This window comes from Callospermophilus lateralis, chromosome 16 (genome assembly GCF_048772815.1).
Source record: "Callospermophilus lateralis isolate mCalLat2 chromosome 16, mCalLat2.hap1, whole genome shotgun sequence".
NCBI classification, from domain to species: Eukaryota; Metazoa; Chordata; class Mammalia; order Rodentia; family Sciuridae; genus Callospermophilus; species Callospermophilus lateralis.
In genome coordinates this window covers 81,462,772-81,483,815 of record NC_135320.1, presented here as the reverse complement: position 1 = coordinate 81,483,815, position 21,044 = coordinate 81,462,772, and the positions used below count along the sequence as shown (strand labels likewise).

General features: G+C 42.9%; 1 protein-coding gene across 3 annotated transcripts in view; it reads left to right on the top strand.

The window, feature by feature from the left end:
* Positions 1-21,044, top strand: part of Adcy8 (adenylate cyclase 8) — a 214,448-nt gene that overhangs the window by 137,680 nt on the left and 55,724 nt on the right. For 2 of the 3 annotated variants that reach the window (XM_076835574.2, XM_076835572.2), the window contains 3 exons: positions 6,742-6,842; positions 15,468-15,669; positions 17,603-17,692. In XM_076835574.2, coding sequence (XP_076691689.1) covers positions 6,742-6,842; positions 15,468-15,669; positions 17,603-17,692 — 393 coding nt within the window. The remainder of the gene's footprint in view (positions 1-6,741; positions 6,843-15,467; positions 15,670-17,602; positions 17,693-21,044) is intronic. The other variant, XM_076835573.2, reaches the window with a different exon arrangement.

The following is a 21,044-nucleotide window of genomic DNA, read 5'->3' as shown; positions in this document are numbered from 1 at the left end:
AAATTAACCGTCAAATTTTTCTCATTTTTGGCTAACAATAACAACTATCATAATTATGCTTGATATGCACCAAGTTCTATGCTGAGTATTTTGGAAACATTCATTTAATGTTACTTTTTTATCCGCCACGTAAAAACTAGGATTTGTCACATGAAGGAATCCTTAGAAAATTCTTTAGCTAAGTACAATTGATTCTTATTGTTCAGAATTTCTCTGTTTTCTCTGACTTTTATAAAGAAAATCAAAGCCAAATTGAGGCTTAGGAGATTTCAGGGGAAAAAAATGTATCACATACTTTGAGATATTTCTTCCCTCTTCACATCAATTCTTATTTGAGTTATAAGGGTTGGAATATGGGAATAAAGAATGAGTTTGGCAAAGAAAACGAGGGTAGACTAATGAATGAATTTGTTGACTTGTTAGGATGTTGGACTCTGCAGATAAATAATAAGAAAAAATGCATGTTTTTGTCTTGGAAACTTTCAGAATTTTTTGAGTATTCTGCTTCTCATTTAGATCATACAAGTAGCAACATGGGGATGGAACCCAGTGGACTCAGCTGTTCTCTTTCATTTCTCTAAATTCTACATGTCCAAATCATTTTCATGATCTTGTTTTTATAGCATTTTAAGGGAATTATTCCGCTGCATTATGAGGCCACTCTTACGTTTTTGCAGTTCTAGTAAGTAACAAAATAATATGAGTATTTAGGCTTCCTCCTCAGGTACAAAGAGCAGGTTTCTAAGAAGCTTAGGGAAGAAATACACCTCTTATTCAAACAGCGACCTTGTGAGTCTTTTTTATATTCCCATGTCAATTATTGCTACTTTTACCACCCAGTATGTAGTCGATGACTTCAAGGGTCATTTCACTTGCTTCTTTTTATCAGACCAATTATCCGTTTCCAGTCCTATAAAGCCAGCAGAGTCAGAAGTACCAACTCCCCCCACAGTGATGCAGGGTAGAAGGCACTGACCCAGTGCTTGAGACCCTTTCAATGCCTTCTGTATAGATCTCATCACCATCTACAGCCCAGGGCTTCTAGTTGAAGAACACAAGGAAAGTCACAAGTCTCTCAGGCTCCCCATGGCTTGAGGGACCAGACCCATCAGAAAAGGAAGCACACGCTTTCCTCCTAAGGGTGGAGGGTATGGGAAAGGAAAGCAGAAGACAGTGGGTCAGAAACTTGCAAAAGTTTTGTAAGAATTCTCTCATGTCAGTCTAATTCCTAACAAAGGAGAGCATGCCATTAGAAAATATGCTACCATTCAGGGTCTTCTGTTATCCTGTGGTGGCAGGGATGTGGGGACATCCTCCCATCTCACACTTTTGAAGTCACTCATCTTAGATTTATGCTAGCATCCTTCCTTATGATTCAACCACTTTCATTCAAAGGTCAGACCACTTAGAAGGAAGTGTGCCAGTGAGACTCCACAGCTCACCTGTCACTTGTAGAATTGCTCTCATAGACGGTTTGATTGGACTAGACACAAAAACGGAGAAGATGCTATGTTCCAAAATTTAAAAATCATTGCAAATTAGATTCTTACTTTTTGTTGTAATTATGCATTTTATCCAAATGTCTAATTTTTAGGAAACTCTAAGCCACACCATTCTATATAATACATGAATTTATCAATAGGATAGAAGCTGAATTTCTTCATTCACTTATGCAAACTGGAGAGATTGTCCAGATTGAGATGCTTCTTGAATTTAAAACATATTAATTTATTTAATGAAAGGTGTGTTACAAAATTCTCTTTCTTCAAACCAGATTTATCCAAAGATGGAATGGGCTCCCAAGTAAGGTGTAATCCCCCCAACCTGAAAGTATTTGGGTGTGGGTTAATGGCTCATTCCTGAATTACTAAGTGAAATCAGCATTAGTAAGTCTTTGGCCAAGGGCACCAGACATGTAAATCTCATCCTCTTATAAGATTTTGCAATAGCACCCACAACTTAAATAAAAAGCCAGAGTATAGCTGTGGTTTAGACAACTAGTTAGATACTGGCTTTAAATGGAAGCATCCCCTACTTCTTGCAGACATGTTAAGAATTTAGTCAGCACCTTTCAGCTTATCCTTGAAATAGAGATGAGGAGGGTGATTTCCATCCCCTTCACTGAGCATGATTTCTAAGGACTGCTTCAGGCACTAAAGAAGATTTTTCAGAACTATCTCAGAAAAGACTGGAAGCCATGACCATCAACTCTACAGCTGACTTCACTGATCATCCCTCTAAGGATAAAACATCTGGAATGGGCTTTTTCTTCATTTGATCAGACTTGGATTTCTTGGATTCCTTGTGAACCATTGACCCTCGTTTCTCTGATTTCAATTCTGAAAATAACTTTCAAGAGAACTCAGGGGCAACATCCCCAGACATGAAGCAAATGGAACACAAATTCTTCATGCCCAATTCCTTAGAAGGAACTCCAGGTCTGAACTTCTTCAAATCAAGTCAGAGTTTTCATTTCTAGGATGACTTTATCATCCTTCCAAGACCCTGGGCCCTCCTTTTCTGTTGTGTTTACATAAAATCCACTATGCTTTTGGTTTCCTCCCATGTTATCAATTCACCCATCTGGGACTAAGCAGAGTCTTTCATTTAGCTTCACATCCTGCTGAGAATCCATTCATCAATGATGAAAACACAGCAGTGCCATTCCACAGGGTGCTTCTGAAGACCAGGTGCCCAATTCACGTTCCACTTTCATCCTAACCAAGATTTATATAGAACCAATTTTTTAACACATTCCCTTTTTATATATCTTGATCATATCTCTAATATATAGCAAGCAGAACTGCCATGCATGCTAAGAACAAGGGCTAACCCTGAAGATAACAGGAGATAGTGCAGCCAGTGAGACCTCACACTGGAGTCGAACTCTTTGGAACCCCTTTTACAGTAAGTGGAGGTGAGGCTGAGTTGCTCAACTCTTCTAATCCTCAGTTTCTATATGTACAAAATGGAAATAAAATAAACAAGATTTTCCTCAAAGTCTTGTTGTGATCATTAAATTGGATCCTCCATGGACACACACAGTACAGTGCCCACTTCATGCTGGGAATTCATCATTATTCATATTTGTTATGCTAGGTATGTTTCTGAATCAACTCAAACCCTACAGATTGAAAAATAATAATATCCCAAATTCTAAATTAGTCTCTCAAAGGAATTATTTGACATTTGTTCCAATAGCTCACTCTTTTAATTGTTATGAATCCCATTTATAGTTGGCTTGTGTACTGTCTCAGGCATTTCCTGCCCATAGACAGGGGTTCAGTGGAAAGAACTTCACTCCAGTCAAGAGATGCGGCTTGTTGTGTGCACTTTCCCACCGATCAACTCATTCCCTTCTCTGATCTTTGAGGTCCTCACCTGGAAGAAATAAAAATTCCCAAGCTCCCTTCCAGTCCAAGGACTCAGTGAATTATAAGGATCCTACGGTCCTTTCCAGGCCACCTTTCTTAAGGGTCCCTGGAGGAGCAGAGAATTCCACGTATTGCCGGTGAATATTTTAGGAAGCAAGGGTGAGAAAAATGGCAGGTGTTTTCTCATTGCATGTGTCTCAAAAGCACCTACATGTAGTCATAGTCCCTTTTGCAGAATTCTTCCTAATATGATGCACACATCAGTCAGCAACATTTTCAAGGTCCCCACTGAGAGCAAGATATTGACAAGGTGTGAATATTGGAGTAGAAAATAACATTTTGGAAGGCAACACCATAGCTGAAAAGTACACTTCCCAAAGTCAAAAGTATAGCAACAAAATAACCATAACTAATTGATTAACAGAAACGATTTTGTAGAGTTATCATGTGTAAGGCACTGCTCTAACACTTTGCCTATATTAATTTATTTCATCCTTCCAATGACCTTTATAAGATAGCTCCTAATCATACCCACTATGAGACATAGAAAACTTAGTCAATGTTTCCAAGCTTGCATAGCTAGTAAGTGCTGGCTCTGGGATTCAACCTCTAGATTATGTCTATGCTCATAACTAAGACATGAAAAGGGCAGTGGGCCCAGGTGAGGAAAGAACAGAGGGGACAAAAGGATTGTCTAACTTTGGCGCAACTCACTAAATATAGCTATGAATACGAGTATTCGGACCTTCACACGTCCAGAGGAAGTTAAATGACTCACTCACTCCTCCGTCTCGGTACCCTATCATCCTGAGCCAATTAGAAGATTTCGTTTCATAAGTCGACTCTCTTTGCCTTTCAGAGTGACACTATGCTCCATTCTGAAACCTAGTGTTCTGTGGCCGATTGACATTGCCTTCACAAATATGATGAGGTTCTTCTTTTATGTGCTTGTGCTCAGCACTGGAGTTCAAACATGGAAATCATAGATGTTTTAGCATTGCAGAATTTAGACGTCCTGGTTTGACAGAAAAGAGACCAGAGATGAGAAGAAATTGGCTTTGTTCAAAGTGAAATACTGATAGATCTAGAGACAAAGTAAAGCTTCGTCTTTGTCTCCACAACCTTGCTACCTGGAAAGGGATGGAATCCAAAACTTTATGCAACTTTAGTCTGAACAAATGATCATGTGATATTTTTAAGTCATCAGTGAGGAACATTCAGGAGTCAGAGATTCAGGCTTAGAATCTATAGGATGAGACATTTTCCCAATGAGAAAAGGAAAGGAATCCTTTGCCAAGGAGTGAGTTCTCAAGCCCCTCCAAATTGAGAGTACTTAAAATCCTGGAATGCCTTGCTCCAGCTGAGAGAGAAGAAACCCACTTCCCCAAACAAAGCAGAAAAGGTCACCTGAGGAAAATCAGTAGATATTTGAGTAGAAATCACTGAGTTTATAAAAAAGACTACAAAATTGGCAAGGTAATGGTCCATTACAAATGCAGGTCCATTATAACTTTCTTATTTTGTTGTGATGATGATGATGATGATGATGATGATGATGATGATAGCGGTGGTGGTGATCATGATAGTGTTGGAGAAGAAGAAGTGAAAGAAGAAAAGGATTAAGCAGGCCAAACATTACTGCTGTTGTTTTTTATAAAATCCCATTATTAAAATTACATTACCAAGCTGCTTTGAAATTAATCAGTCAGTAAAAATAATCAAATCTTAGGCAATTGGTTGTCAGAAGGAATCCAGATATTGCTCTTTCTTTTAATTAACTTCTTTATGGCCTATTCATTTATTTTTAAGCAAGTGTGTTTGGGTCTTGTGCCATGTCGTTAGACAGCACTATTGGTAATTATCAATAACGTGGATTTTCTATGGACTTATCAGGATTGAGGATGGCTTATAGAGATTCTTCAGGGCCTTGTTCCTGGATTCCCTTCCAGACATCAACCAGATTGTCAGCAACTGAGCAGAAGCTTCGATGCTGGGGAGTAAAGAAAGGTCTGTCTTGCAAACAAGAAACGTGTGGTGTCTGTGCAGCACTGTGCACCACCCAGGCAGCTCAGCCACTGCAGGTCCCTCACAAGCCTGCACCATGACACTGAGCAGTCAGTTCCAGTCCAAAGTCAGAACGACATCCAGAAATCAGCAAGAGAGTAAAAACCTTGTAACTCTTCTGCAAAAACCACACCAACAACAAGTTGGACTAATTTATTATTTTGTTGATGTGACCAAAGTCTTATATTGATATTGTGGACATACAGCCTAAGATGTCATGACAGATCTATTTACCAGCTTCTTGGATAAGGTGACTCAAAGATTACAAAGTTCCTGTGCCAGGCTTAGCTTTCTATCTCCTCCCCTAATCCAAAACTAAAATGATCTGTATGCTGTGTGATCATCAGCATGTTACGAGACATCTCTGGCATTAAGGCAAAAATACAGGACTCGGTTTAGAGTTCTAAGGTCTTTTTGAGTTTTATAACCCTTCCCTGTTTTTGAAAGAAGTAGATTTTTTCTCAGCTAAGCAACTCCAAGATGGTTCTGGACACAAGGCTGGAGTTAGGAAAGTACATATTCAAAGAAAGCCTTCCAGAAGCTTTTTAAACTGAACAATGAAGTTACTGAGAGCTCTGGGTAATTGAAATAAAGTTAGCACCATTGCTCAGGGCTGCCTCGAGCAGAAAACAGAAGGGCATTGAGCATGTTGGCCCATCAGTCTTGGTGTCTCTGCTGGGAGACAAAGGGCTATCCTAGTTGGAGATCTCCTGGGCTACTTTCTAAGATTCTGTGAATTTATTTATTTTCAACAGTTATTTTAAAAGAAAGATAGAAAGAAAGAAAGAAAGAAAGAAAGAAAGAAAGAAAGAAAGAAAGAAAGAAAGAAAGAAAGAAAGGGAGAGAGAGAAAGAAGGAAGAAAGACTCCCTGGGAAAATATTTCCCTATATTCCCAAAGCTGACAAAAAACAAAGCAAGGTCCTTAAATGATTTAAATTTACTCATGGAGAAAGCCAACGTGAGCTTAACTTGCTGCATATGTAGCCGTGTGCTCTTCTGTTAAGATGGTACTAGTCCACAGGGAGTGGGGAGGGCCATACAGGCTCATAGAAAGCCCCTCACCCGAGACTCTTCACGAGGCCGGCTGCTGTCTTTTTCCCTGGCAGGCTGCGGGGAGAGGGTGGAGATAGTGCACAAGAAGGTTTATGAAACTACAGATTCCTCTGAATTCTTTTTAAAAAATTGAATTGCATTGTTTTCTTCTGTTTCCCCTAATCTCAGACACTGCTAAAACTTAACTCTTCCAAAAGCCTAACTCAGCTGCAAAGTAATTCATTCTCCTTATTTTTCTTTCAATTGCAGTATTCTCAAATGAGGGATGAAGTATTCAAGTCCAACCTGGTGTGTGCATTTATCGTTCTTCTATTTATCACGGCAATACAAAGTTTGCTTCCTTCTTCAAGGTAAATATGAAGGGACTAAGTAATCAGGGGCAGTGTCTCTCCTGACCCTCACTGGGGCAGGGCAGCTGACCTTCCCCAAGGGTCAGAATTTTAAATGACTGGACCAAGATCCACGCCAAGATGTCTGACAATTCAGTATCTATTCTTGATTGTCTTACTCTATATGAAAATCTCATTGCTTTGCCAAGGCAAGACTCTTTTGCCCAATCTAATGAAAACAATAACCAAAACCAAAACAGATCTGCCATTATTGGGCACTGTACCCACGAATGCAGAAAGCAACTGACTATCAGATCCTCAGTCACCATTTACTTGTTCATTTTTCTATGTAAATTATTTATAAACACAGCATCACTTCTTCCTGGGTCATAAAAATTGGCACTTTAACAATGCTGCAAATGCCTGTATGTGGTCCAGTCACTTCTAAATACTCTGTATAGAAATTCAAGAAATCCTCACTGCGACCCTATGAGGGAGATACTGGGATCACCATCACTTGAAAGAGGAGGAAACTGAGGGTCAGAGGAGTACAAAAGTTGCCCAAGGTCTCACAGTTGAAAGATGCTACACTCTGTATTCGAATCCACGACACCCAGCTCCAGAGCCAGGGTTCTTAACAAGGGCTGGGGTAGGAAATGCACAAAAAGAGCCTTGTGACAGTTAATTGGCTGTTGACTTGACTGGATTCAGAGAAACCAAGATGATTTTTGGTAATGCACACGTCTTGGTGTCTCTGTGAGTGTGTTTCTAGACACAATTGGCAGCAGGTCAGAGACCAGATTAGGTAGGACCTAGCCCTGAGCATGTGCAGAACCATCCAATGGGGGAGGGATATGGGAAAAGAAGCAGAAGCAAGGGGAGCCATCTTGAGGGGTGCATTTTGTGCCTCTGCCATCACCGTCGCGTAGCCTCATATTTTGAACATCCACTTGCACCAGAGACTCTCCAGGCATCTCATGGCTCTGATCTTCAGGAGAAGCCTGTCTAAACAAGCCCAGAGCATCCTGTCCTACAAGAAAGCAGGGAAACCAACAAGCACCAGGAGAGTCAAAAGGACTCGAAGCCACCAGAGAAGGTCCAAAGAACTCATAAAGTGAACTTTAGTAGAGAGCATTTTTAGAAAGTTCAATCAAAACCCAGCAAATATATGGAACGCCATAAATTTATTTTGATTTTTTTAAGTTGTTCATCTGTGGTGGGAACTGGCTGATCATCTTGAAAACTGATGAACAAATGAGAAATGAATATTTTTTTCTTCTTTCCTCTGCACTGTACCACAAAATTACTGAATAGTAGGTAAAGGGGATGTCACAAAAAATGTTCCAGCTTAAAAAAGGTTTTAAGAAAACAAAAGAAGTAAAATTTCTTTTGTTTCCCAACCCCCATTTTCCAACTCCCAATGCATTAGTGGATCTATGAATCTAGTGTCAAAGAATGCTATTGGCACAAAAGGGAATGACAGCCACACCTCCCCAGGGAAGAACGTGATATACTACCTGTGGTCTTACCAAGGGATCAAGCATAAGTCTGATCAGACCTGTGAGTCCAGGTTCTACTTTGCAGAGATTACAGAGGGTGAGGACCATAGGAAGAGTGTAAAATCCAGACAGAGGCAAATACTGCAGGTGAAAGGCACATATCTTCAAAAAATAAGTTACAAGGAAAATAAAGAGATAGAGAAAGATTTAAGATTTAAGACAACCAAATTTAATAAGATAATATTTTTAAGCTTTAAAGGACAAACCAAATTTAACAAAATAAAATAGGTGAGACGAAACTACAGCGTCTACAAACGGATGATAAAACTACAAAGAAATGGAAAGTGATTAGTGTGGTTGGGAACAAGGATTGTGATTAGGACAGGCATATGGATGGGGCATCATTGTGCCCCCAAAGTTCTATTTCAGAAATCAGGTGATTGCTCCAAAGGTAGACACTTTATAGTAACTTATTAAGCTACACTTTTTATTCTGCAATTTAAAAGAAATTCGTAAAGAAAGAGATAGACAGAGACAAAGGAAGTTCAAAGGAAAACCTTGTACTTCTGCCCAATGTGGGCTAGGAAAGCCTTCTGCCAGTAGCCACTGAATGCTTATCCCAGGGCTACTCTGCATGCTGGAAGGGCTCTGATCCAACAGGTAAAAAATAAACAATAATCCCTACTCTATTATCCTTATAATCTAGTAAAACAAAACAAAGAAATAATTAAAATACATGTGTATGTCTAGATGTACATGCTACATGGGTGGCTACTTACCTGCTGTGCACATAGGTGCATATGTACAAATGTATATGCTGGGCGATGGACAAGTCAAAGCAGGGTCTCAGAAGTTACCCAGAGAGAATGGGATTCCTGTCTACCTGACAGCCTATGAGAAATAGGATGCTGGAAACAGGGATCTCAGAGTGGTGAGCTGTGAGTGTAGGTAGGATCTTGCCACATTCTCAAATTTCCTGGACTCCACTCTTCACTTTTGTCAATGGGGACATGGGAGCCAAGAGAGCATGACCATATCTGTTGCATGCTCTCTCTGGACTCCTGGAGCACAGTCTGCTGAGCACTTACGATGCTCTCTCTGCTGCACAATAGAGATACAGAGCCAAGGCCCTTACCCTTACAAAGCTGAAGTCTAGTGGACATAAAAGCTGAATGATTTTCCTAACAGCTGCGATCAGGTGATGTCTATCAGGCTAGGGAAGGTGTGCATTGGAGTGGGATTGTGGTGGGGGTGAGGCAAGCATCCCAGAGGAAGTGGCAGTAACAGCCCAACCCTCTTGAAGAGACTCATCCCTCATGGGAAGGCCTAAGAAGAGTGGAAGGCAGGAAAGTATCAGAGCCGTGCTCAGGAGGAGCATGATGTGCAAGCCTTGGTAAGACATTGTGCCTCATTGCCGAAGAAACGTTATTGAAGCATTTTAACCAAAGAAGCAATGTGATTGGATTTGTGTTTGGAAAACTCATGCTGGACATGGATACTATCGCAAGAAATTAGATCTGGAGTTGGTAAGACAAACTAGGAAGCAATTGCAAAAATCCAGGCAAGAAAGAGAGAGTGGTTATGGAATAAATGAGTGATATGTTAGGTATTCAGGGCAGAGTTAAGAATACCGAGTGGTCTACTGGATATGAGGATGAGGTAGAAGGAGGAGACCTGGACGACCCTGCTGATCTGGACAATCACTGTCCCCCAGAGGAAGTGTACTTCCCAGTTACCCTAGGCAGATTCCCTTCTCAGGTGGCATGACCAGAGAAGGTTTGCTAGTCTTGCTACCCTGTTTCCTGGGTTCAAACAGAACAGACCTGGAACATTACCCAGCATCTCAGGAAAAGAGTCTCTGTCCTCGGTTCCAACTGAAGTCCATACCTGCAGTGCAGATAGCAACCCAGGAAAACCTGATCATGAAGGAAACATCAAAGCTGAACTCTGACCAGACCATCCGCATGCTGTGAAAATGAGCTGCCCACTCACCCTGGACACAGCAGACGCCTTCTTTAACATGTACTCACTTTGTTTCTGATTGATACTCTACCACTGAACAGATGGTGGGTGCCTTTCCCTCACATTTCTTCTGTCATGGATTTTTAACAGATGAGGCAGTCTCTACTCATGTGACCACAGCTAATTTCCAATCCCTGAAGGAAAAATTAATGGACCCTGGCAAATTAGACAATGCAAGCCCAGCTCTTTTCTTAGTTTCTGCATGTTCACAGATGTTCCTGTCCCAGAAGGGCAAACTGAGGAAAAACTAGGAAACACCTTCAAACACCTTTCATGATTACAGAACAACGTATCTACATCTACATGCATAGTAATGGCAGGGGGGAGAACAGGAGGAGCACAAGGAGAGGAAGACGAGGAGGAGGGAAAGAGAGTGATAGTGAGCAAGAGAGAGAAGGTAGTAAGAAAAGATAGAGGCACTAGGTCTGATTATTTTCTATGCATCTTAGTAGCTGTAGACATATTGAACCTCCTTGAAGCTTCAATTTTCTCATCTGTATCGTGGGAATGATAATGCCCACTTCTCAGGATTGCAGTAAGACTTAAATCAACTATGTCCATTCTTGGCAAATTCTGGTTCCTTTTTCCTTTCCAATTCACATATTTTCATCTGTTGAAAAGGCTAAGAATATCTACCTCCCAGAGCTGCTACAGGATCAAAGGTAAAATCACATTCATAGGCTCTTTGCAGATTCTAAAGTGTCATACAAATGTCATCTTCTGGAAGGATCTGAGTCTCTGTTTCCTATTGTACTGCAAACTGCTATAGGCTGTTCCCTCATCTCCACTGATCCTTGCCTTCCCAACAAATGTCACATCATAATATCAACCCAAACCCCGTTTTAAATATAGACTGAAAAGAATAATTAGAACTTAATGTCTAGAAATGACTTGGATAGAGCTGTTTGCAAATCCCTTGTCATTCTTTCTGAGACTCAGTTTCAAAAATGAAAGGTTCTCTTTCTTATATGCACCAACAATACAAAAGCAAATTCAAAACCCCTGGATGCCTGAATAGCTCTATAATTAGATGAAATTTACAATCTGATGTTATAATGTTTATGTGTGCAGAAATAAATGAATGCTAAGGAGCTACTGCAGAGATTTCCAGGGGAATTTTATACTCGGTGCCAGTACCTTGCTTAGAAAGCCTGTCTTGTAATTAACGCTCTTCCCATAGATCTTTAAAATGCCTTTGATCTCCTGAATTTCCAACATGAATAGAGAAAAAGGATTAGCATTTCTCTAAGTTCTTACTTTCTGCTTTATTACTGTATTTAACCTCCAGCCTCCTTTAAAAGTTAATCTTTAAAAATTTCAAATTTTTGGAACAAAAGTTTTAAACACAAAAGAATTTGGTCTTGCCTCTGAATCACACTGCTTGTCTTTTACCTCTCTTTCCCTTTATCAGCAAACTCAGAAGGAAGTCATGTAGAACTGTATCAGGGTAGATCAGGTATAAGGGTTCCAGCAGTTTTGGATGCAAGTCTTTCCACACAGCCCTCAGCATACCCAGATGAGCCTCATCCCTGCAGAGCATACATAAAAGCGCAATAAGGAGATGGGTAGAAAAGCACCAAATTACAAATAAATGCTTCTTCAACACCACGCTGAAAGATAGAATACAAGAGAACACATGTCCTCCATTCTGAATGTTTTGAATCTTTGCCAGACCAGAGACCCATCCTTAAACTCCCACGTGAGAACTCACCACTTAGAGGCAGGGAAAGAACAACACCAGACGCGCATCCCCAGGACCAAAGATGAGCACGTCAGCCCTGCCCTCCCCCTGGGGAGGACACACCAAGTGCACAGAGACAGCTCGGGAGTGTGGGTGGGAGTCCTCTTCCCTATGCAGGCTGGGGACGGGAGGGGAGGGTGAGGGTCCACTCTACAGAAAGCCTGAGTCAGTGGATATGCACTAAGCATCTCTGTGCACTCATCCCTACCCTGGGATCATGGAAGAACCCACAGAGGTAGGAGTAGCATAGTGTCTGGGGCAACTACGTGACGTTTATATTGTCCAGAGCATGAAAAGAGAGAGGGGAGGGCAGAAGAGAGAGTCAAGGGCCGCATCCAGGCCCAGTGTACACACAGTGGTGGCCACTTAAGAGTTTGAAGGTCTGGCTGGGCATCTTTTAGATATGCCTTTCCCTGGCCTGTTTCTGCCTCACACTTGGAAACAAGACACGCTTGCCCTCCATGGCCGCTGCACACTGTCAAGACACACCATCCTTGGCTTTGGTCCCTTCTCTCCTGAGACTGCCTGACAAAGCGGCCCACCTGCTTGCTCCTTTCTTCAACTCCCCTGGGTGCGCAGGAGTAATGGGGTGTTGTCAGGGAGTGTTTCTTCAGCCTGTCGGGGGCAGGGAGTCTCCCATCTTCTTAGAGCCCTCCGGGAACTCAGTACTGCACAAACCTTCTGTTCTTACCTAGGACTCCCACAGAGACTTCTTGTCAAGGTGATCCATGGAAATCAAAACTGTGCAAGCAGGTTTTCTTCACACCGGCTCACGACAATGGCTGGGGCTGCGGGAGATTCGTGTCCAGTCTCGGGGTAGCTTGACCATGCAGAGAGGCTTTCTTGGCTATGTCCTCCTTGTAAACTTCTTACCACTCCCAGCTGTCATGAGGCTTTGCTGCCACCACTTGCTCCAGCCCATTAGCTCCTCCACAGCTTCATCTTGGGGCTTCTTGCTTCTGCCTGTGCACAGCCTGGTGGGCAACGTGTTTCATTCCCAAATCTTCAACCTTCACCTATTAACTCCAGCCCCAGAGTTCCCCCAGTATCCCTCTAATTGCCCTGACATCTAGATAATGTCCAACCAGATATCCACAGTGCTAAATATTTGGCTAGGCCAAAATCAAATTCACCACTTATCCCCTGTACTTACCCAGTCAAGATGGTCAAAGCCTTAGCATCATCCTTAATGACTTTTCTCTGGAGAAAGTCCCCTTGTGCACCATATGTGGGCATGAGTGTATGCCCCCGCCCGTGCGGGCTTGTGTGCGTGCACACACACACACACACACACACACACACACACACACACACACCACTTATTAAGACTGCCTCCATATCGTCCCCTGCACCTCTCAATTACCAATGCTATTGCCGTGCCTTCCTCCTTTTTAAGCTCATGCCTCAATTATTCAAACCCCCTAACTGCTTTTCCTCTTTACTTTATCTTTCAAATACACAGATCCAATCACCTCCCTCCTGAATCATTCATCATCTTAAACATCTGCCCATTGCCTACGGGAGAAAGGCCCCTTCCTTCCCCTCCAATCCTACAGCCTCACCAGCTGGGTTATTGGAAGATCCTAAACACACCTGCCACTTCTTCTGATGCTTTGCTCATGTTCCCAACACTTCTCACCTGAAAACTTCTTCAGCCCCCAATGCCTAATCCAGCTGTCACCTCTTCCATGAAGCCTCCATTGATCCCTTTTCCTGTTTCCAAATGAAGGCTATTTGGAACTCTTTCTGGATCACAGCGTATATACACTTATTCATTCTTTTGAAGTCCATATTCCTCTCTGGATTATGATATTCTAGAACTTGGTCTTTGATCCTGGTACCTGACATACTCACTGGTACCTGGTATCCACTGTGCTAGAAAAGAAAGCTCTTTAAATACCATGCTGAAACCACAGAAGCAAAAAGAATAGTGCAAACATGAGAATCAATTTCTTACCAAAGTGAGAATACCAAAGCAATGTAGCACAACAGACTTTAACTTTTTCTTTAACACTCATCAGCTGAATGGCCCATTAGGAAGCTGCTTTCTTGTGAGCCTTTACTCTTTATTTAGGAAAAAAATCAAAAGACCTCTTAAGTTTGCTCTGAGGAATGGAAAATATATGTCATACATATATTTTAGGAAGTAGATCTCAAAGCATCATTTACACAAGGGTTACTAATAATAAATATAAAAAGTCCAGGCAGCAGGACAGTAAGAAAAGGTATTAGAAGATGGATCCAACTTAAACCACTATGCACATATCTCGAGGAAGATATTAAGGTCAGGTAGATAGAAGAAGGATAAGATGAAATCTCTGGTTGCCTCTGTCAAGGTGCCCTTGAACATCTGCAGCAGCTGACTGGCTGAAAGACTAGTGGGGACCTTAGAGATGCTAGTGTGGGATATGAATGTTCAGACAAAAGAGAGAACAAGGATGAACTTCTAAGGAGAATCAATATGTCTGGTGACGAATTGGTTGATAAGGAGTGGAAGCAATTAAAAATGCCTCCAGAAGTGAAGTTTTAGATCCCTAAGTTACAGGAAACATCCTGATACCTAGCAGAGTAATCTAAAAACACAGGTTTCCATGGGACACAGCTTTCATGAAAACTTGAAACTGAGGGCAGCAACTTGGGAATGACTTTAAAGCCTTGGAAACACTGACTTTTCCTTAGCATGCCTCAAATTGCACCTTTACCCATCTCTCTCTCTCTCATTCTCTCTCTCCCTCCATATATACATACACACACATACATGCATATATACACACATAAACACATGTATATATACACACACACTCTCTCTGTCTATATATATACATATACACATATATGTGCATAATAATACATAGATACGAAATTTTTTCCATGCAAACCATAGTAATCACTAATCAAACTCAGGAACTCTAAACTAATGGCAAGTACATTTTTTTGGCCTCAGAGTAGATGGGAGGAAAAACTTCATAAAACCCACCATGAAAGGGAAAAGGCATGTGGGTTCCTTCCACAGCCAAAATATAGAGATTAAACTCCATGGTGTGTTGCCTTGGCAGCAGTCGCATAGTGAGAAGAGGAAAAGATGAGCAGGAGCAATAAATCAAGCCAAATATTTCACATTATTTGCAAAGTTTCTTAACAGAGTATTCTAGAGATGGATGGTATATATTATGTACACACACACACACACACACACACACACACATTTCCTGCTAATATCCTTTTTCCTGAATAAGAAAACTTTAGGAGATTGTTGGTGCAGTTATCGGGTACAAAGAGTGGGGAATGGGGAGGGGAAATTATAAACAAGATGGCCAGGGTTGTTCAGAAACTGGAGACCAGATGACGGACACCATATGACCCCATGTCCTGTGTTCCCTGCAGAGTGATGCCAATGACCATCCAGTTCTCCATTCTGATTATGCTGCACTCGGCTCTGGTCCTCATCACCACAGCAGAGGATTATAAGTGTTTGCCTCTCATCCTTCGGAAAACCTGCTGTTGGATTAACGAGACCTATTTGGCCCGGAACGTCATCATCTTTGCATCCATCTTGATTAATTTCCTGGGTGCCGTCCTAAATATTGTAAGCATCCCAAGCCCTCCAATCCTCTGATGTCTGGTATAGGAAGGAATTAAGGGTTTATGGATCCTCCAGCTTTCTGCATTGCCCTTCCTTGGTATCAATTACCTTCACGTGTCAGTTCAGCCCCAAGCTTAGGGACACAAAGCTTGGGGATAGCAAAGGTATGACTATTATTGATCTGTGTGTTTTTCTGTTGAAAAATTTTCTTTTTCCAGTGGGGGAGGTTATTTGCTCCAAAAAAGCTCCCAAAGCCCTTCAGTTTCTGTACTGTCAGTGGCCAATCAATTCTAACTGTCGATAAGTTGCTCACCATTTACTTATGAGGTACCCTGCGACCCCTGCCTGCTATGTGCCATGCACTAAGGCAGGAGCTTCATGTATTTTTTGTATCTAATCCTCACTAAACCCTGTGAGGTAAGTCTCATTATCCCCACTTTATGGCTGAGGAAACTGAGCTCAGAGACATGAAATAACTTGATAATAAGGTCTGTCTGACTCCATGACCTGGGCTCCTTCTGATATTGTAAACTGTCTCTCTGGGAGTGGGAACGGGGCGGGGGAGAGGAAATAAAATAGCTGTCACTCACTGAGCACCTACTGTGAAACAGGTAGGTATTATTGTCCCCATGCGATGGATGAGGAAACGGCATTTCAGGAAGGTAGAGTATCTTGCCTTTGGCTTCTAAGGATGCATAGAGCTCAGATGAAATGCCAACTGCCATAATACTTATCACTGTTTTTAATTACGTGGTCCACATTTTAATGATTTCTATTTATGTTTAGAATTGTACCATGGTAGCAGTAGGTATTCTGGGTGTATGTGTGTGGAGAAAGTGTAACTGAAGCTTGTGTTATGACTGAAACCATCACTGTGCCCTCTGGATCGTGAGTTTGTGCTGACCCAAGCTGTAGATGCCAACTCTTGGCCTGTGACAGGGGTTCAGACTACCTGAAATTCACTGTCAAATTGGCTTAAGCTTGGTGGTGGTCCTTGCAGTGAAGGACTTACGGGGAAAAGAGAAAGCCATCATCTCAGAAATTCATCATCTAATGAACATGTTACAGATTATGGCAATTGAAATGGAAGTCTGTAGGATGGTTGGCACAGTCTGTGGAGTGGTAGCCGTGATCTCGAGTCTTGAAGGTGCAGCAGATATTTCTGGGGTGCAGAATTTGGAAAGAAGCCCGGTGATGCTAGGTCAGGGTTACTTTGCCACAGTGGTGTATCAGAGCCCTTGGAGTCAGATAGACCTGCGTTCAAATCTCAGGTCCACCCATCACCAGCTGGGAGACCCTGGACAAGTTACTTTAGATCTCGGAGTTTCACTTTTTTTTTTTTTTAAGTTGTAAAATGGGGATAAAATAGTGGCTACATCACAAGGCGGTGGTGAGGCTTTTGTGTATCCAGTGTCTGGCACAGAGGAGGTGTTTAGCCAGTGGTTGTTATTCTTTCCAGAGGGCCAAAAAATCCCCAGCAGCAGCACCGGTCCTGGGAAATACCTGTCATCCCGGTGTTAAGTGTCTTCTGGAAAAAAAGTGTCCCTTCAGGTCCCTCAAATCCTCCCAGCTATTGATCTGGAGATGGGTTGTGATCTGACCCCAGAAGTCTTCTCCTGCCGTCCAGCTTTGTCCTCTGAGCCCCCAAGCACCCTCCAGCAATCCGTCATGACAGGGCCAACAGAGTAGACTTAACCCATTTTCCTGATGGGCCTGCAAAAGCTTCTTCTGAGCCAGCACTTGTTTTAAATAAAAGAGGCACTCCAAGCTGGCCCTCCATTCCAAGTGAGCCCCTAGGGCCGTCTAGCCCGGCTGTGGCGGAGCCCAGCTCTGATAGCACACTCCCTCCCAGCACTCACACTGACTTTGTTGTTCCTGTGTCTTTTTGTTTTTTGTTGTTGTTCTTTTTTTTTTTTTTTTTTTTTTTAATTCGCAGCTGTGGTGTGATTTTGCCAAGTCGATACCCTTGAAGAACCTGACTTTCAATTCCTCAGCTGTGTTTACAGATATCTGCTCCTACCCAGAGGTATTTATTTACCAGCTCCCCTTGTCGAGTTGCACACAGACATCTCACCAGCTCAAGTCCACAAGACTGGCTGGAGGGCCTCAGGAAGGGTTCCCGGCCCACCTTCCTCTACCTCTTCCTCCTCCTTCATCTTTTCCCCCTTGGCTGTCTCTCCTTCTCTCCTGTGTTTCTGCTTGCCCAGTCCTCTTTTCTGCTCCCTCCTCTCCCTCTTTCCCACCTCCACTCCTTCCCAGTATCCCTCTTCCTTCTTCCCCCTCCTCCCTCCCCTTTCCCTCTGTCCATTTCCCTCCTTCCCCCAAGGCTTCCTCCCCTGCTCATTTCCCTCTAGCTTGCCTATCAAACCCTAGAGCAGAACATGCCATCGTCCTCAGTTCTCAGCAGGCAGAACTGCTGCTGAGAGAGCGTGGGATGCATTGAAAAGGCAGAAAGGACAGAAAGGCGAACACAGAAACCCACAGCTCAACTTCCCTCAGAGTGGTGGGGGAGCTCCCAGATCACCCTGGGTCAGGAGACACCCAGCAGCAGGCCCTCCTCACAAGGCGCATCAGGCCCTGTCTTAGCTACAGAGTCACAGGATCCGCCTGCAGGGTCTGTCAGCCATGCCCCAGACCTTCACATATTGGGGGAGAAGTTCTGTGTCAGGAGGGAAGTTGAAAGGTCCCAGAAGACCCCCAACCACCCCCATGCCCTGGGCACCCAGGTAAACTTGTTCTCTAAGAGGCCACCCCCCTCAGAGACCCCTCCAGCCTGTGAGAAAAAGCCCCATCTCTCTTTAGGCCTGAGAATTGGCCTCAGAAGCACTCTGAGAAGGAGAGAGAACCCCTCCTCCACCCACGTGTGCTGACCACCAGCTGATGAGGCAGAGCATTGTGAAGTCCTCCGGACACTTAGGTCAGAGGTTGTCACTGTCTCCAGGCTCTGACTAATAAAAGCAGGGCTCCCAAAGTAACTTGCTGGGCTCACTCAGCAGTGTGCCTGTCTGATCTCTTTCTTCCTTACCTCTTTCCACCCTTTTTCTTTCTCTCTGTCCTTCCTTCCTTCTCTTTTAATTCAATTATCCTTTCTTGGTACTGTGATTGGAACCACATCTCCCTTATTCTGGCTCTCCAGCCCTGGAGGAGGTACTGACTAGGCCTGGGGCTGTGCAGGGCTGGTGGGTCAGGTTCTGGCCAGATGGCCAGACCACGTGCCTGGGACTTCCTCTCTATTTAGCAGACTCTGTGGGATATGAGCTCCATGAGACCTTCTTGGTTTGAAAGGCACGGAGAGTGTCCCAACTTTGGGCAACAGTAAGTAGGGCAAGAATTGGATGGTCAGTGCTGGGCAAAGCTGTATTTCACTTCCGCTAGAGCCAGTTTTTACTCTCTTTGAACCTAAGTTTCCTCATCTATAAAGTGGGAAAATGAATGCCTGCTTCACCTGGCTATTGTGGAGCTAAATAAAGTGCTCTCATGGTTTAAAAAAAATGCTTTCATGGTGGCTACCTGGATTAGTCGGTCAATGTTTAATTCCTAACATGGTATCTGACATAAAGCAAATGTTCATGAACTATAGATCTCCATGTCCCCAAATCAATCTAAACAACACTCTACACCCTTGGCCCCTGACCTGAGATTCCTATCCCAGGGCCACAGCATTCATGGATGTGCCAGTCCTAGGAGAGTGGTGAGTAAGCTTGCCAATCACACAGCTCCATTTCTATGCCTCAGTTTCCTTTTCCATGAAATAATGATAAAATTAGTAGCTTCCCCATTGAGTGGTTATACCAATTAAGTGGATAAATTCATACAAAGCACTTAGGTCCCTACCTGGCACAAGAATCTGCTCATTAAATGTCAGCCATGATTTATTTATTATTTTCAACAAAAAGATTTTGATCATGCACTGATTAAGTTATAAACATGCCTATGCAGACCTATAACACTACAGTAACACTCATGTAACATACTCAAAATTATAGAAACAAAATTAAATAAATATGAACTGGAGTTTCAATATTTTCCTTCATAACCAAAGGGTCATCTTGCTTGGGGATCAGCTAACTGTGAGCACAGGCCAGATTTGGATCCACCATTTGCTACTCCAACATATATGACTATTTCTCTGCCCAGGCATTTGTCTTCCATACTAGAAAAAATTAAACATTCAGACCCTCTGAGATGCTTAACCCAACCCCCAACATTCAGAGTGTGTGACCCCAAACAAACCATTCTGTCTCTCTGAGCCTTGGTTTCCTCACCTGTACCTGGTGTTTCACCTCACCCAATGCCCAGACCAAAAGCAAGCTATCAAACATGAGGCTTTAGTAATGTGTGGTATAGATTATAATTTAGTTCTGAATCAGAAGCTTACCTGCTACTAAAAAGTGAAGATGCGGTGTTTCAGTCAGTTTTGCATCATTGTGAACTCAAGACCTGACAAGAACAACTTAGAGGAGGAAAAGGTTTTTTGTTTTTGTTTTTGTTTTTGGCTCGTGGTTTCAGAGGTTAGGTCATGGTCAGCTGACTCTGGGCCCAAGGTGAGGCAGAGCATCAGGGTGGAAGGGAGTGGCCCAGGGGAACAGCTCAGGGCACGGCAACTAGGAAGCAGAGAGAAAGCTTCCCTCACCAGGGACAGAGTATAAACCCAGAGTCATTCCCCCAGTGACCTACTTCCTTCAGTCACACCCTACCTGCCTACAGTTACCACCCAGTTAATCCATATCATTGGATTAATCCACTGACTAGGTTATAACTTTCATGATCTAATTATTTAATCTCTGAACATTCTTGCATTGTCTCACACATGAGAAACCTCATATTCCATAACTTGCAGGAAATGAGTGAAGAAAGAAATACTCCAGCCATGATGTGAGAAGCAACTTAGGGGAAGAAAAAGACATAGGTTTGTGGAACAAATGCAAATCACATGCACAGACCCAGAATGTTGTTAGCTCCAACACATGGAAGAGGTTCTCAGGAAGCTCAGTGGGAAGATTCTGGCTGTAGAATCACATTGCTTTAGTAAGTGTTCTGACCCCTCTGAGTAAGGAGCTTTCCATACTCATGAAAGCAGGCAGAGCTGGCCATGGTTCTGAAGGTTTCCTGAGAGCTGGTTTTTCTGCAGAGGTATGCTTACCTGAGTCCTGCCTCCTGGCATCCTGGCCCTTCCTTCCCCTCCATCCCCACTTATTCAAGTCCTTCCCAGCCTTCAAGCCTCCCTGTTCATCATGCATTTTAGCAAGACCCACCCCTCAGATCATCTCTCTCCTGCCTTCTCACACCTCCTATGGCGTTGACTTGGAACTCACACCGCAGCCTTTCCATAACTGATTTATGTAGCTAGGACAGTCTCCCCAACCCCTCAAATTAAT